Source organism: Pholis gunnellus, assembly GCF_910591455.1.
Source record: "Pholis gunnellus genome assembly, chromosome: 17".
In the NCBI taxonomy this organism is placed as follows: domain Eukaryota; kingdom Metazoa; phylum Chordata; class Actinopteri; order Perciformes; family Pholidae; genus Pholis; species Pholis gunnellus.
This window is the reverse complement of record NC_136544.1, coordinates 18328904-18344842: the sequence shown is the minus strand read 5'-3', so window position 1 is coordinate 18344842 and position 15939 is coordinate 18328904. Positions and strand designations below refer to the sequence as shown.

General features: G+C 41.9%; 2 protein-coding genes across 2 annotated transcripts; one reads left to right on the top strand and one right to left on the bottom strand.

Moving 5' to 3' along the window:
- Nucleotides 1–249: 249 nt before the first annotated feature.
- Nucleotides 250–2980, top strand: dctn5 (dynactin 5). Its single transcript, XM_079177054.1, has 6 exons — nt 250–418; nt 596–664; nt 764–882; nt 1066–1177; nt 1963–2065; nt 2157–2980. Exons 1-6 carry the CDS (start codon nt 371–373, stop codon nt 2252–2254), a joined length of 549 nt encoding a protein of 182 aa, XP_079033180.1. The 5' UTR covers nt 250–370; the 3' UTR covers nt 2255–2980.
- A 5014-nt stretch (nt 2981–7994) lies between these two features.
- On the bottom strand, nt 7995–12892 carry hapstr1a (HUWE1 associated protein modifying stress responses a). Its single transcript, XM_079178267.1, has 5 exons — nt 12532–12892; nt 11426–11506; nt 10696–10763; nt 10254–10464; nt 7995–8344 (listed from the first exon to the last, which is right to left on the bottom strand). The coding sequence occupies exons 1-5, from the start codon at nt 12725–12727 to the stop codon at nt 8028–8030; spliced, it is 873 nt and encodes a 290-aa protein (XP_079034393.1). The 5' UTR covers nt 12728–12892; the 3' UTR covers nt 7995–8027.
- Nucleotides 12893–15939: the final 3047 nt, after the last annotated feature.

Here is a 15939-nt window from a genome sequence, read left to right as displayed (position 1 = left end):
AATAGGAGGATTCGGCCCAGAGGAGACCAACTGATAACCGAATCACATTACGGATTAGTTGTTGGTAATTAGGTAATTCATTTACCAAATGAATAATTCAACACTTCATATACATGTATAACTCTTATACGATACAACTAAAATATAATAAATATACCAGTGGACTTTTTCCATTTGTTGGGTTTAACGAATTCAATCGACGATTCGGCACTCAACTCATACTGTCTGAAATGACATTCATAGAATCGACTGAAGAAGAAGCTGAGAGAGCTGCCAGCAGAGCAGAGAGCAAAACAGATACAGGGTTATAAGTACTGGATTATCACAACTGTCTTCAATATTTTAGTATATATTGTATTTATTCTCAGCCATGGAGTTGTCTGAAATACTTTACAACAAAGCAGAGTACATTGAAACGGTAATGTGTCTGATTTTAATCCCTTGTTAGCTAGCTAGTCGCTTGCTATTTGGCTAACTGTAGCTAAACAGGGCGTTGGGCTTTGGATGACTGAAGTCATTGTGTTTGTGCTTAAAGTTAAAAGACTGATGCACACTTATATACAATTATTAACCCTCGCTGTCGTTGTTTTTTTAGGCTTCTGGCAACAAAGTGAGCAGACAGTCAGTGCTGTGTGGGAGTCAAAACATCGTACTCAATGGCAAGGTAAGGAAACACCAAACTGACAGTGAATTATGTTGTTATCGATGTACTCTGTTAGGCTGTGGTACAGCTTACATTGTATGTGTGTGTTCTCTCCTCCAGACTATTGTCATGAATGACTGCATCATCAGAGGAGACCTGGCTAACGTCAGGGTGGGCAGACACTGTGTGGTGAAGAGCCGGAGCGTCATTCGACCACCATTCAAAAAGTTCAGCAAAGGGTAAAGCATCCTTCTTTACTGGCACAATGTAGCAGATTGATTTTCTCTCAGCTGGTGTACAACAGGGCACTGTCTTTGTGTTATAGATTTATTTAGTGTCCTTAACTTCTGCTTGCTTCATGCCCATTAAACAAACGCCTGCACTTCACCTCTTTCTGCTCCACACCTCCATCTCTCCTCCAGGGTGGCGTTCTTCCCGCTGCACATCGGAGACCACGTCTTCATCGAGGAGGACTGTGTGGTCAACGCGGCACAGATAGGCTCCTACGTCCACATTGGCAAAAACTGTGTCATAGTGAGTGGAATGAAAGCACACACACACACACACACACACACACTTGCACACAACCGAGCAGAAATATGAAACACGATGACAGAGACAACGCTCTGCCCCAGTGGGAGTGAGAGGACATAAACAGAAGCAGTGTCTCCTCTGGCCTGTGGTGAAACAGTCACATGGTAGTCATGTTCAGATGATCGGAGCTCAGCTGCAAACTGCAGACGGGATGTCTTGAGCAGACACAGACCTGAAGGACGAAAGGATCAAGTTTGATTCATTTTGTTTAATGTCGTCGCAGTTGAGCAGTTTTGCCACAGCAGGAGTGAAACATTTAATTACGATTGCCTTGTTAGAATACACAACTGAAAGAGATTCATTTATTATGGTCATTTAAACAAATAAGTCTGTTGGTTGTGCATAGTTATATGTCTATACGTCTTGATTCTGATTTCTAAAGTGGTTAATTATTTTCAGTATAAAACAATATACTGTTTTGTTTTTTTCAAATCAGAAATGGCATGTACGTACATGAACGATTCAAATAACTATACCTCTATTATCACTTCATAAGTTGAAAGTTTGAAGTAACTATTTAGTAATTTGGTACACATGCGTGTCCTTCACTGTGATGGTTGGTGAAGATGTGATTCAATACAACAAATGTGTTTAAGGTAGCCCAGTTTTCTTAACACTATAAGGATTCTTACTGCTGTATTGTTCTGAACAGCCAGCATCCATGGTGCAATAAGCAGAATGAAGCATTAGTCTGGGCACCAGATGTTTACTGGTGTTGTGTTCAGGGTCGTCGCTGTGTGCTGAAGGACTGCTGCAAGATCTTAGACAACACCGTGCTCCCTCCTGAGACCGTGGTGCCGCCTTTTACCGTCTTCTCTGGATGCCCAGGTCAGCTACAGCACCCAGACACGCACCCGACTCCTCCACTTTCTGTCCATCCATCATGTCCTTTAACCGAGTTTGTCTGTCTCTCTCTCAGGTCTATTTTCGGGAGAGCTCCCAGAGTGCACGCAGGACCTCATGATTGATGTAACCAAGAGTTATTACCAGAAGTTCCTTCCTCTCAGCCAGATCTGAGTCCTGCCTCCAAACCGTCGGTAGGATCCACACCCTTTCCAGCCAGTTCCAGGTCAGAGTCGGGGTCTCTCACCAGAAATGGACTCTGAGAGCTCACCTTCTGTCTTTAACTTCACAAAGGCCCTGACTTTCTCTGCCCCAAGGACAAACATGTTGTCCTTTTAAGAACATTTCTATGATTTCACAGTAGTTTATAGCTGCAGGAGGCGATTGCAATGAGTCTTGAAAAGTCTTTACTAAACTGCACACAAGCACACTCATGTTTACCATCCAGAAGGTCAAAGGTAATCTTCGTCTCTCTGACAGCAGCTGTAGGTGAAGATGAGAAAGGGGAGGAGCTATGAAAGGAAGGAGTGTGCAGGTGTATGAACACAGCTTGTAATATACTGTATGACACCCGTGGACCAAAACGACAGCAACAGCAGCCGTGATTGAGGACGTGGGCTGTACATGTCATCATTCATGTCCACATTTCATTTGGGGAAACAGAGCATCACACTTAAATCAGCGATTTGTGAAATGTCATTTTATTCCTAATGTTGAAGAACTTGTTTGCTTTCTCCTTCACTGGCTTCTGGGATTTGTCATAAAATGTATTTAATACTGTGGATTTTTATTTTGTTATGTTTCCAATGATCAACTGACCCGTGTGTCATTTTCTGTGTGCATACAATATCCAAAGCCAACATCTAAAAGAGTGCAGCAATTAATTAAATACAAATGCTTAAAAATGAACTTATGTGGACTCGGCTCTGTCTTGTGTTCGACAATACAAAGCTGTAAAACGCTTCATCTTCTACTTTTTCCTCCACTTACTGTGCTAGTTATTAGACTCCATAATATCCACTCTAGAGCATTTATCTCGGATCATACTATATTACATCTATTTATGTAAAGTACCTCGAGGGGCAATGTTTGTAACGTGCACGTTTGAGCACACAAGCGCCTAATATCTGTCGAATCTATTCTGCTTATCGTCAACTGGAGGTAATGTGCAACCAGTGGTGTATAGTAACGAAGTAGAAATACTTCGTTACTATACTTAAGTCGTTTTTTGGATATCTGTACTTTACTTTACTATTTATATTTCTGTTGACTTTTACTTTTACTTCACTACATTTTGCAAAGAAAACTGATACTTTGACTCCGATACATTTCCCCTGAAACCTTCGTTACTCGCTACAAAATAAAATCTATCTTTAGAAAAAAAATGAATCATGAGACCAACGTCGGGGACTGTGGTGGAACACAGACTGCAAGCAAGCAGGTTTGGTGAATCAGTGGACCTCGCTTGCAAGTTAAATCATTGGTTAATCACGTTAATGCGCAACTGCAAACAAGTGCTCTCAAAGCCGCGGTTTTTTGATTTCCAGTGATGCCCAGGATGCTCGCGAGCGAGCGACTCCATGTGTAGAATTCCACTCTACGATGACTGATTTCATGATGGAAGCAGAAATGGAAGCACCTGCTGCTCCCGCAACAAACGACGGTGGTGACGAAGACCAACACCGTGGCCATATTTGCGAGAAATGTTTTATGTTGGAGTGAAAGATTCTTCGTACCGGATGAAGTGCCTCTTACCCGAAGCTACTGAAATATTGGCATTCAAAAACTCCCCATCCAACCACAGGAAACATTGAGGTAAGATGAATCCCATGAGCCGCAAAGTTAATGTTTAGTTATCATAATGATCATAAACTGTCTGTCTGTTAGGCTAACGTTGGCTAGCTATCGTAAATCAAATGAGACAATTAGTGTAGTAGACAGATCGCTAGCGAGTTAGTGAGCTGAGGAAGTGTTGACAGTTGTGAGATGTTGTTGATTTGAGTCATCATAGCTATAATCACTGCAGCACTAGTTAGCTAACGAGAGCGCCGCATTACGTTTTGTAATACTTTAGTATTGATCATGTTTTGATATTTGAGTCATTTGGTGGATGATCAAATGGAGTTATGATGGTAGCAGTCGACCAATTGCAGATTCAGCTTGCGCAAAACCTTTGCCTGTTGTGTTCAAATCAGGCCCATAGTTCATAGTAGATGCAAAAGTATACTTATGTACAATATATGATGTTGAACATTGTTGCTCCTGGATGGATCACAGCCAACCCAATTATTTTGTCCTTGTTCATGGTGGCCACAGCACTTAAAAGAATAAACTTCATAATTCTCAAAATTCTGACCCTTTGCTTTTTTATTAACAGCATGTACTTGTACTTTTACTTTCAATACTTAAGTACATTTAATATCAGAAAACTACTTTTGATACTTAAGTACAGTAAATATCAGATACTTTAAGACTTTTACTCAAGTAGTATTTTAATCGGTGACTTTCACTGGAGTCGTTTTCCAGTAAGGTATCTTTACTTTTACTCAAGTATGGCTTTTGGGTACTTTATACACCACTGTGTGCAACTTTAAGCTAACTGTTAGCTATCACCTTTTAAAGCTGCCCTGTTTTCTTGTAAATAAGTTATGTTCACATAAAATCAGGGTTACACATACTTTGCAGCCTCATCGTAGACTCAGGACGAGTAGAAGTGTTTTTCTAACTGTCCTCTGGCGCCACCCGGTGGCCTAAAGCAGCCACAGCAGGGCGGAGATGAATATCATGTCCGTGATCCTTGAACACCCAAAGTCACCACAACCTCTAACTAAGCTTCCTTACTTTGCCTGAAAATGTTTGCTTTGTTTTATTCTCAACTGATAATTTAAGGAAATGAGACTTATCCAAAGTTAAAGAGCTGCAAGGAAACCGATAAAAATGCCGGTTTATTAATAGAGAACCGTAAATATTTAAATATTGAGCAAATACAATTTCGAAACAACCAAATCTCCCATTTTCCTTTTTAAATGAAACAGTCTGTCCAATTTGAACTCAATGGTTTTATTTATTTTACAATGTGAACCACATATATCATACCAACAATTAAATGTTAAGTATATAGATTAGCCATTTATTATTTTTTAAACAAATAAGTATCAAGAAACTGTTGATAATAGTGTTGGCTCCAGAGACACGTGGCATGAGTCAGCCTGTTGAAACAATGTGGATGAAGGCCGGTGATTGGCTCCGGGGAAGAAAAGAAAAAGTGCCCCCCCCCCCTCCATTATAACCAACCATCGGGGGTCAACGCTGCAGGTCACAGTGGGATCACAAAGACGGCTCTTTAGTGGATCCTTTGATAGTCTGAATTTTACTCTATTTTTCACATCTTCCCTTTAACTGACGAGTTGTCATGCAACACAAACACTGGGAGCTTTTAGAACTACTAATTTGTAACAACAAGCGCCATTTGGTTTCAGTCAGGAGTGCTCCGGACGTGGAGTGTTGGACACACGACAGTGATTAAAGTGCCAAGCTGTCAGGATTCACTCCATTATATTCCCCCATGAGCACTCTGCAGAGTCCCAGAGTCTACAACGGTCTGATGGACTCTAAATGTCACTTATTTGGGGGTGGGGGTAGAGTTCCTATTCAAAGAAACGTGGATCCTTCCTATGTTACATTACTCGCTAGATGAAGCTTCCCAGGACTTAAAGGAGACATGAATCCTCCCCGTGAACTCCTTCACAGTCATCAGAGGCTCACTGTGATCAAATCCAGTCTCCGGTTTCCAATATAAAAAGTTCTAATTCAGTGGTTTCACTCGTATGCAAGAACAAACTTTCTAAACTCTTCCTTTTGACAGAAGCAACAGCATCTCAGCCCGGGTCTCCTCTTTTCGCCGACAAGCCAGCAATCGTGTGTGAATATAAAAAGCCAACCTCGAAACGCAAAAATGAAATCTGTGACCAAAATGTAACAGAAGTTAAAAACTGGCATGCTTTATACAACTAAAGAAAACCCACTTTCCAGGTCATGAAGGTGAGAGGACGTGAAGACGTCAACAAAGAGGACATAAAAACAGGAGGAATCCACGGACGTCTCACAAGTCAGCTACAGCCGGTATCGCAGGTTTACAGCCTGATAACTTACTGCAGCACTATGGCAGGGGATCCGCGTTTGATAACTAGACAACTCAGGATTTAATCATATACACTTTGTTAGCTTCCTATGCTAAATGAAAGCATAATCCCACAATTTGAGTTTATTACGCCCAAAAAACACGCTTAGAACCGTCGTTAAAGACTATAAATCTGAGCAGCACCGGTTTATACGACTTTACAAACTGCTAAATGCACCCAAATGTCTGACTCGTGTGAGGTCAGTGTCTCCTCCTCCTCTGTTACAGAAGGATGGAAAGCAGCAACCATTTCAAGAATGAAACAAGCCCCGAGTTGCATCATCCTGTACTGAGTAAAATCAAACCCATCCACGTTTTCTTTAATGCACACACCCCTTTACACCCAATCACACACACACACTCAGATGACCCAGAGCCTTGTGTGCACTGGCTGCCATGCGTAGTGGGTGTGTTGAGAAACGCTACTTTTGTAAACATTTCTGTGATTTATGCTTCGTTTACAGCACCGAATATCTTCAGATAAATTAAATCCTTTGTCAGGCGGGGAACGACTCTTTGAATACGAGCAGAGCTCACGCGCAGAAACGCTGATCACATACTTCTGAAGAGTTGTTGGCGAGCGTTGAGCGCTCCACTTCTAGTCACACCAAGTGTTTAACCTTCTCGGAGCAGCGACCTGTGAGTAATGCGTGGGCTGGACGAGGCTACGACTGGGACACGATGGAAGAGCCGATTTGTTTGCATGAGTTAGGAGGTGAACGCTAAGTGCAGAAATCCTTATTGCAACTCATCAGAATAATCACAAGATCACATGAAACAGCAGCTGCTTTCGTAATAAGACGAGGGGTGAAGAGGGAGGCAGCAGACGGGCTGTCTGACAAGCTGTATACACAAAGAAAATTAATTTCCTTTTTCCATTATCCTCAAAAAAAAAAAAAAACACAGGTGGAGAAAGAAGCAAAATCAACTTGGCTATCACTGCTGCAAACAGTGGCAACAAACCTAGATTTGTAACACTGGTGGTTGAAGAACTAAAAAACTAAATAAAAAGGGGCGACTGGCTGAACTAAAGTAAGCCACTGATGAAGCAGAGTAAAGTTACACGCCACCAATAGCCAGAGAATGTAACTGGCTACGAGCGGCAGATGAAGCCACAGATGTGCTCCTACCGGGCGACTCGGCTCCACCGACAGGCAACGTCCACTGAGAGCTGCGATGACGAAGAAACAGAAAGAGCGGGTGGGTTGTTTTGAGTCTCTGACGAAGAGTTGGGTCCGACATTTGGCGTTGCAACTCGGTTTGATCATGGCCCTCACTTCCTTATTAAGGTGGTGGGTGAGGATGGGTGAGGTTAAGGGAAGGGGGAAGGGCACACGCGTGTCAAGGGTTAAGTGGCTTGTTGAGCGGCACAGTGCGTTTCTCATTCCTTCTGAGGACCGTCGGCAGCCCCAGAATCAGTTGGCGACTTCCTTCGTTGTCTCCTGTCCAGGGCGGCGATGTCTGAGGAGCGTGTGATGTCGTCCAGACCTCCCAGTCACACACACACACTCTCTCTCTCTCTCGTTAGGTGTTCTGATTGCAGATCAGTGATTTGTAGTAATAGTGAGGGGAAAGGAGACAAGGAATAGAATTCATTCAACATTTGAATACAGCGAACTGAGATCTTCAGTCCTTGTTTTCATTTTCAACCCGGCTTCTTTTGCACAGCCAGGCATCCGAATGTCTGTGCGTCTGTCCCACATAAGCCCATCCACCCCCCTCCCCCTCCCCCGCCCCGCCCCCTCACACACATAGGCAGGCAGCAGATCAGATCATCCTGTTGCGTTTGTGCGTAGGGGAGTCTGTGATGACGTCACTACACTGGGTGGAGTTTCGTTTCCTGGTTCCTCCCCCTCCGGCGGAGGCGGAGCCTGTAGAGTCCAGATGCAGCGCCATCTCTTCCGAGATGAAAGTGTTCAGGTCGACGTCTTGGAGGCCGTTGCGCCGGCTGCGGCACACCGGCCCCGAGCCGGAGGAACCGCCGACGCCAGCAGCGCCTCCGTTGCTGCCGCTCCCACTCACGTGTGTGGGAGACCCCGGAGCACCAGAGCGCACACTGATACTCGCCATGGCTCCGCTCAAACCTGTGGGAGGAGGAGGAGGAGACAGGACCGGGAGGAGAAACACACAGAGGGGCATCAGATGGAGAACTAAGACAGAAGCAGGCTACTGCAGGAATATCTTGATCACATGAACAGTAGGTCTGGTAGCAGCTGCAACCATCCGCCTCCGTTATTTACAGACTTTGCAATGTGGCAAGAACGAAGTCTACACGTACATCCACGGGGTCTGTTGAGTGGACCAACAGTGACCAAGCAAGCACCTCATTGGTGCATCAATCCAACAGTCAACATCTGTATTAAAAGGTCAACACTGGGCTTTAAAGGCCGATATAAGAACGATAGTTTGGATCACAAAAAAGCAGATTAATCTGATGAATCGTCCTCTGAATGTATTCATTAGCAAGAGAATATACTGAGGTGTGATTTGGTGGATTACGTTGTTGGAATATGTTCTATGTCATGTGGCTCATGTCTGGCCAGGATTACTTTGTTAAATGACATTCTTATAAACCATTAATGTTCGTGCATATTCCGAGGGTAAGGACGATCCTAAAGTGCCAGTTAGATTATTAAAATGAGAAATAACAGCTTTAAATCCCTGAAGAGCTACGTACTGTCATACTTCCATTAAACAATGTACACTGAAGATAAGCATCAGAGGATTTAGAAGTGGCTATATGCATTATACCCGCGTATAGCACTGCTTACATGACGAGCTAAATGTTGCCTAAAACTAGACAGCCATAGTCTAAGACTACCTTACGTGAATCTTCAAACAGCACAAAGTAACCTAAATCTGTAGCTAATGTGGGGCTACAGCTACATGTTGCAAAATGACTTCATTACTTAAACACAAAAGATTCATCACTTGATGAGTCTGTCTGAGTTTTACTCAACTCGACCACACAATATGCAGGTTGTGAAACTGGATGTTATTAATAGCCCCTTAAGTCTAATGTAAAGATCATACCACTTCCTCTTCCTCTCAGAGACAGAACCGGTTAGGAGCTATTGAAATGTGCAACATGGTTCCCTTGTTTTTGGGAAAGTTGACAGCAAGTAAACAGCTCTTTGACATGACTTCATCATTTGTTATTTCGGTGTTTGTCTCCATTTTGGATTTCAGACGTTAACAGGAGTCAAGTTCAAGTCTCTTCAGAAGGACATGGACTCGGTGACTAGACTTAGACCTGTAACCTTACAAGAGAGGTGACAGGTAGAACTTCAAAACCCAACGTGGTAAACCAATCAACAGAGGTGTGAATCCGTCCATGTAAATCAAAATTACTGTCCCAACACACTCAAACAGAAGTGGTGAAATGCAAATGGTATAACTGAGAAAGAAGACGTGCTGTAACCTCCTGACACAGCCCGAACTTGTGTTTCTGTAACCTAAACCACCAAATGCCGAACATCAGCCACCCTTTAAAATATGGGGACATTCAGATAAAGTTTAAAATATCCAATTGCACCGACAGCTCACCAGAAACACCAACGAACTGTAATGAAACTGAATATCAAACAGGAACAGCTGCTGATTTAAAAAGCAGGGTCATTGATAGACTACTCTGCTTTTGATTAAGTGAAATGTTCCTTCTCAACACACCAACACACACACGGGGGGGGGGCCAAGAAGGTGAGGCCCTCTCTCACCACTGGCCAAAAGCACAACACACCCTTATCTCTGAGGACCATGACTGAAGGACAAGCATGCTCCCTCAAACACAGACTAACTTTCTGTACTTGGTATCAGACTTAAAACAGTCATGTGTTCTACTCCAGGTGACAACCTGTATATTAGTAAACGTCTTCATACATCATAAGATATACTGACCTACTGATTTTCTATCCAACAGCGTAGCTTCCTCCCGTGTTGTGACATATCTGTTTGTGGTGTGTAAGGTGAGAGCCGGGCGTGCACTTTACTCACCATGAAGTGCTATGGCCTCCCTGAAGGGCTGGAGGTCTGTTTCCACAGATGAGCCAGTCTCAGCTGGTGAATTGGCCCGGCTGGGAGCCATCATGGCCAGCCGGGGGTTGGCCCTGCTACTCCTGTGTGGTGGTGCTTTGCCGCACAGAAAGCTGATAAGATCCTCCCGACGGATGGTTCTCCTGCGCTTTTTCACCCAGGCCAACATGTCCTGCAAGCCAATAAAAGTGTTATCATCCGTCAGTTAAACACAGCGTTTCCGCAACCAACCCTAATGCGTTTTTCCCCCTTCAACATCCCTGTTATGTAAACCTAACGCAGGCTGTAAGCACTAGTTTCCTAAATGTCAGACATATAAGACAGGCAGGTGTAACATCACAGTTTGTCTAGATACGAGAGAGTAGAGGCGCCTAACAAAAGGTAACAGAGGAACAAGACCCACCTTATTACGGCGCTGGTGGCCTATCTGGATGCCCCGATCAAAGCTTCTCTGATGGGCCTCCGCACTCTCTGTGAAGGCGAAAGATATCACAAATAATAGTATTCATTATTATCATGAAGTCCAAAGGCAAGTAAATAGGCATTTTAACAGGGTAAATGTTTTAGTACAAGAACAGAAATCCTAGTGTAATGGGTTATAATGTATACATCTTTAGTTCTGTATGTTTTGTAATCGAGACTGGCAGCTTTGAGACAACAGCACATTACTCCCAAAGGGGGCCAACTACTCACCACTCACTAGCACTTCCCAGTTTTGGGGAGTTAAACTGACAAATTAGGAGTCACATCTAGTACAATCTCATTCTTACTACAACAAACCACCTCTGTTTTACTGGTGAATTCCTGACATTGTTATTGAGAATGTTTCTGTTTAGCCTGGTGTAGTATAGTTTCTCTTTAACCCTTCAGTGGACATGTCTTTCACTGTCATACAAAACCCTGCAAGCCCTGTGACAGGCTGGTAAATATAGAGCTGATAACAACGAGGACTAGGTCTGTTTACCAGTTAATGGATTAGTTGGATGAGCACAAGTACAATGATAGACAGCAACAGTCCGTATTGATTAAATGAAGCATAACAACAACAACAACAACAGGTGTAGTAGTTTGCAGATCAATACATCCCGCTCAAAAGGCACATGATTTGAGAGAAGGAGGAGGTGGTTAGATACCTTTGTAGAGGTTGGTCACTGCTGTTGCAGAGTTCTGAAACGGCACCCACAATGACAGTCCCTGCTGATGGCATACTCTGTCTGTGGGAGGAGAAGGGGAAACAATGTTTGGTTTCTATTCCATTAACTGTGGCTGGAATTGAAAAGTTAAAAGTGACCAAAAGGGGACAACAATCAACAATCTGTGAGGAACAAACAAGCATGGCGATTTATATGGTTGAAGTGAAGATAATTTCCATTCGCCATTTTGTCTTCTGCATCTACAATTGCAGGGACAGGGTTTGGCATAAAAATAACTGTCAGCCAGCACCGACACACTAACTTATCTGCCCTCTCAGCAGTAAAGTTGCAAAGCCATGTCGAGCAAGAATACGCTTAACACGTCGCGCTCCGTCAGTGTGGACACGAATGTGTCAAGTCTTTAAGGCACTACAACCGTATCTTATTGTACACAAACCATTATTTCCACAGCGAACCAATACTATCCTCGCCATTTTGTGATTATAACGCTAGCTACGCGTTGCTAGACAAACTGCTCACTCAGCAGCAAACCGGGGCGTTTAAAAGTACATGTTCAGTGTTGTTAACTTCATAGCATATCTCAACAGTGCGTAACATATGGTAACACTGAGTATACAAGAGACTGTCATCTGGGAATGTCGCGTAGCTACGATTGTTGTTACCGTCGCCATTTTGTAACTAGCCGGGCTAACGTTACGTTAGCTTCTCTAACTTGTGTGTCAACACCCATTTCTTTGACAAAGCTATTCGTGTTAACTTTAAGCTACATTAATTATATCGGTGAAACTAGATGTGTGTCTGTTTAACATTCGAGCCAGGTGTATTATAACACATGATTAGAGTTCATAACTATTTTTTTTTTTTTAAACTGGCTAACACAGCTAGCTAAATTTAGCATTAGCTAAATCAGCTGTAAACGTTACACCCGGTACTGGCCAGCGAGTTCGCTCACGAGCTAGTTAGCATTCTAACTAGCTCGTGAGCGAACCGACAGTGACGCGAACGTTAGTTTACAGTAAGCCAAGCGCTTTACGTTACAGGTTACGTAAGTAACGTTATAGTTAGACGAACAAGCTGACTTGAACCTTTGTATAATTGTGCCACGGTGGTGGCGGAGTTCTGGAAGAGGTGCCACAGTTTATCCTGGTCGTTGTCGGCCTCCTCCTCGCTCGGCTCCCTTTGCTCCGCTTCGGACAAACACTGCCGCTCCCATTTTGAGAACCAGTGCTCGGGTCCGTGTTCCTGTATCTCCGAGTCTCCGTCTTCCTTCTTCTCCTCCATTTAATGCACCCGAAACTCAAGTAAAATGCGCTTATAATGGTATTAATATGTGACTATGTGGACACTATATTAAAAAATTATGTGATTAAATCCATGAATAATGTTTTCTTTTTTAATATTTCGCACTACAGTATAACGTTGGACCCTATTTCTACCACCATCTGTGACGATAAGCTTAGCTAACTATTTTTCCTAGTCGCCGACGTCGAAATATATACAACGCAGCCTAACTTGGTCTGCGCTACATCCCGCCTACTAGACCAGATGTCAGTTATGATTGGCCACATGAGCACTGCAGGCTGGGCTTCAGAGCTTTTCTCGGAATTGAATTGGTTGTCATATACGTACGTCACAGCATTGACACAAAAGAACCACAGTGAAAATTCCTCATTACTCAAGCTTGCGAGAGAGTGCAAGTTTTGTCGTGAAAACGGCCCTGTTTTATAATATAATATAATATAATATAATATAATATAATATAATATAATATAATTAATATGATGTGATATAATGTAATGTAATATTAATACAATATAATATAATATAATATGATATAATTTTGTTTTGTTTTATCGTCATGATAATAATCTTCTGTGAGCTGACTAATAGACTTTATTAATCATATACACTTCTATCTTTCGACAACAGCCCGCCTCTAATATTATGGAACACATTTAAACACTCTACAAGTCCATTTATAACTCTTTCATAATAATTCATCCATGTGATCAGAGTTTTTGAAATCCTAAATTTAAAAAACAAGCAAACAATTAAAGAACACTAACCGAAATATAAAATGAGATGAAATACCCATAAGTGAGTGGGTCATATTTAAAATACCCAACTGCGACGGTAGGCCACTCAAGCCGAGTCCTGCTGTAGTTCTGTTTGTATCCACTGAATGGTGCCATTTACTCAAATCTGGAGACTTGTCTGTTACAGCCACGGTCTGGTTTCAGCACTGCAGATACAGACCAGTGTTAGAGCGTAAACACTGCCCTGGTGAAGGGGGAAATCCTGATTGGACGTAAGTTGTCCTACACAGTGGCAATACCCAATTATATAAGAGTTGGTACGTTTCACCAGTGAGTAAAGTGTTTACTGCAGACCTTCGTTTTAATTAGATTTGTTGTTCATCTTTGATTCCTGTATGGCCTTATTCATTTGCATGATAGCTTGTATTGCTGCAATTCAGTTTGTTTTTGCTTGTTTATGTGTGTAGGCTATTTATAAAAAAAAATAATAATAATAATAATAAATTGTGCATTTCTCCACCTTAATTGCATCCGACTTGTTGTGTACTTATTTAACTAATATTGGCACATGGGTGCATCTGTGAATTATAGTGACAATGGTTACTATTAGAAAGGTTGGAGGGCATTTTGGTGGATAGAACATTTAGGAATTGTGGATGTAACTGGCCTAAATTAGTACGGTTTTTTAAGTCCAAATTTGGCATCATTTAATTTGGGTTTTAATCAGTTAACAATACAATAATACAAATAACAGCAACTTTTCAAATCAAGCAAATAATTATGTAAATATATATATATATATATATATATATATATATATAAAAGAAAATACATTTAAAAAAGTGAAGAAAAAATAACACATGCCAGAGGTCAACATTAATAATTAAATAAATAGATCGCAGACTTAAAAACATTAAATTCTGAGCACAGTCCCACAGTTTTAATTGCCTTTTTTGTTTTAGGGTTATTTTTATATTTTGTATTACTGTCTTGATTGTCGTCTTTCTTTCTTAAAAAGATTAAAGTGAGGTTTCACTTTAGCAAAATTAAAATGATGAATGTAAACCTTTGCAACAACTTTCATGAGATTAATTAGACAATACAGTTTCTAGAGTTTGTAGATAATTCTACAAATATCTTGTCACAGTTTACGGTATGTATACATTTCCAGAACAGATGGACAATATAGTTCAAGTATGGGAATCACACAAGGCACAGCTTAAATTAAAGTAAAAGGTCCTTGCCGGATGATTTCAAATGGCACTTATTTGACCTTATTTACCAAAAATATTTTTGTTGTTGGAGAGTACAAACTTGTTTCCAACATATAATGCTCAATATTGCTCAAATTGCCTAATACAGTATTTGAAGCAAAAGAGGCCCTGTAGTGATATCACAAATTAGGTTCAGCAGGCCCCTAGAAATTAAAAGTACATCACAAGATCAGGCTGTATAACACTTAATCAAATCATAAACATTAACTCAACTTGAAAATGAATAAATAAATAAGCAGTGATAAGTAAATAGAACAAATGAAGGTGAAAAAACTACAAAAGATGCCAAAAAGCAGCAATGTGCTACCACCATCAGGTGCAGGTCCCCTATAGAGGAAAGTAGCTAATAGATATTCTGCAGCACAATGTAAAAATATTGCTTTGGAGTAAAAATCCTGCATTTGTGTTTTACTTGAAGAATGACCCTACAGTCAAATGTGTGTTTCTTTTTTTTATTTAGTTTAATTTGGTTTTATATACTACAGGCTCATTGTTTGTTTCACCCATACAATTCGTAATTGCTCATGTTTTGCATACAACATTTAAATTAGCAGGCATAACTGCAGCTGTTGAACACTGCTCAGTAAAAAAGTTAAGTATTTTTACAGTTTAGTGGCGAAAAATAAGAGGTGTTCCAACGTGCAGTCACACGCATGCCAGGCCCTGTGATTCCTATAATTTCCATTAATCTGCTAATTGTTGTTGGTACTTGTGTTTTATTCCCCCCCGTGCCCGATGCAGACGCCTGATCCCGATCATTTTACATGGATGTGAACCGGGGATGGGCCAGTGTTTAGATCTCCATGCGGATGTGACATTTCAGAGAAGAGCGCGACCGCCATTTTGAGATTTACCTCAGAATCCACACATCACAAACCACGGGAGGAGCGGGGTTTGAGAGCCAGCTAACGTTGTATGACCGGGCACATTCCTCACGAGAAACAAGAGGGCGAGCTGCAAATGCAAAGAGGTTCCGCGTTTTGTCGTGTATTGCGTTAGGAGCCGTTGTGCGTGATTTGGGTTTTATGGTCGGGCCGTTGCAACTCGTCTCCGCGAACTTCCGAATCAACACTAGTGCTATTCCGTAGTGGAAGCTGGTTTGAATGGATAGCTTCTTCCTCCGCTCTTCCCCAGACGAGGGACAATCGGATGAGCACACGGACTGGGGATATCGCAGACAAAG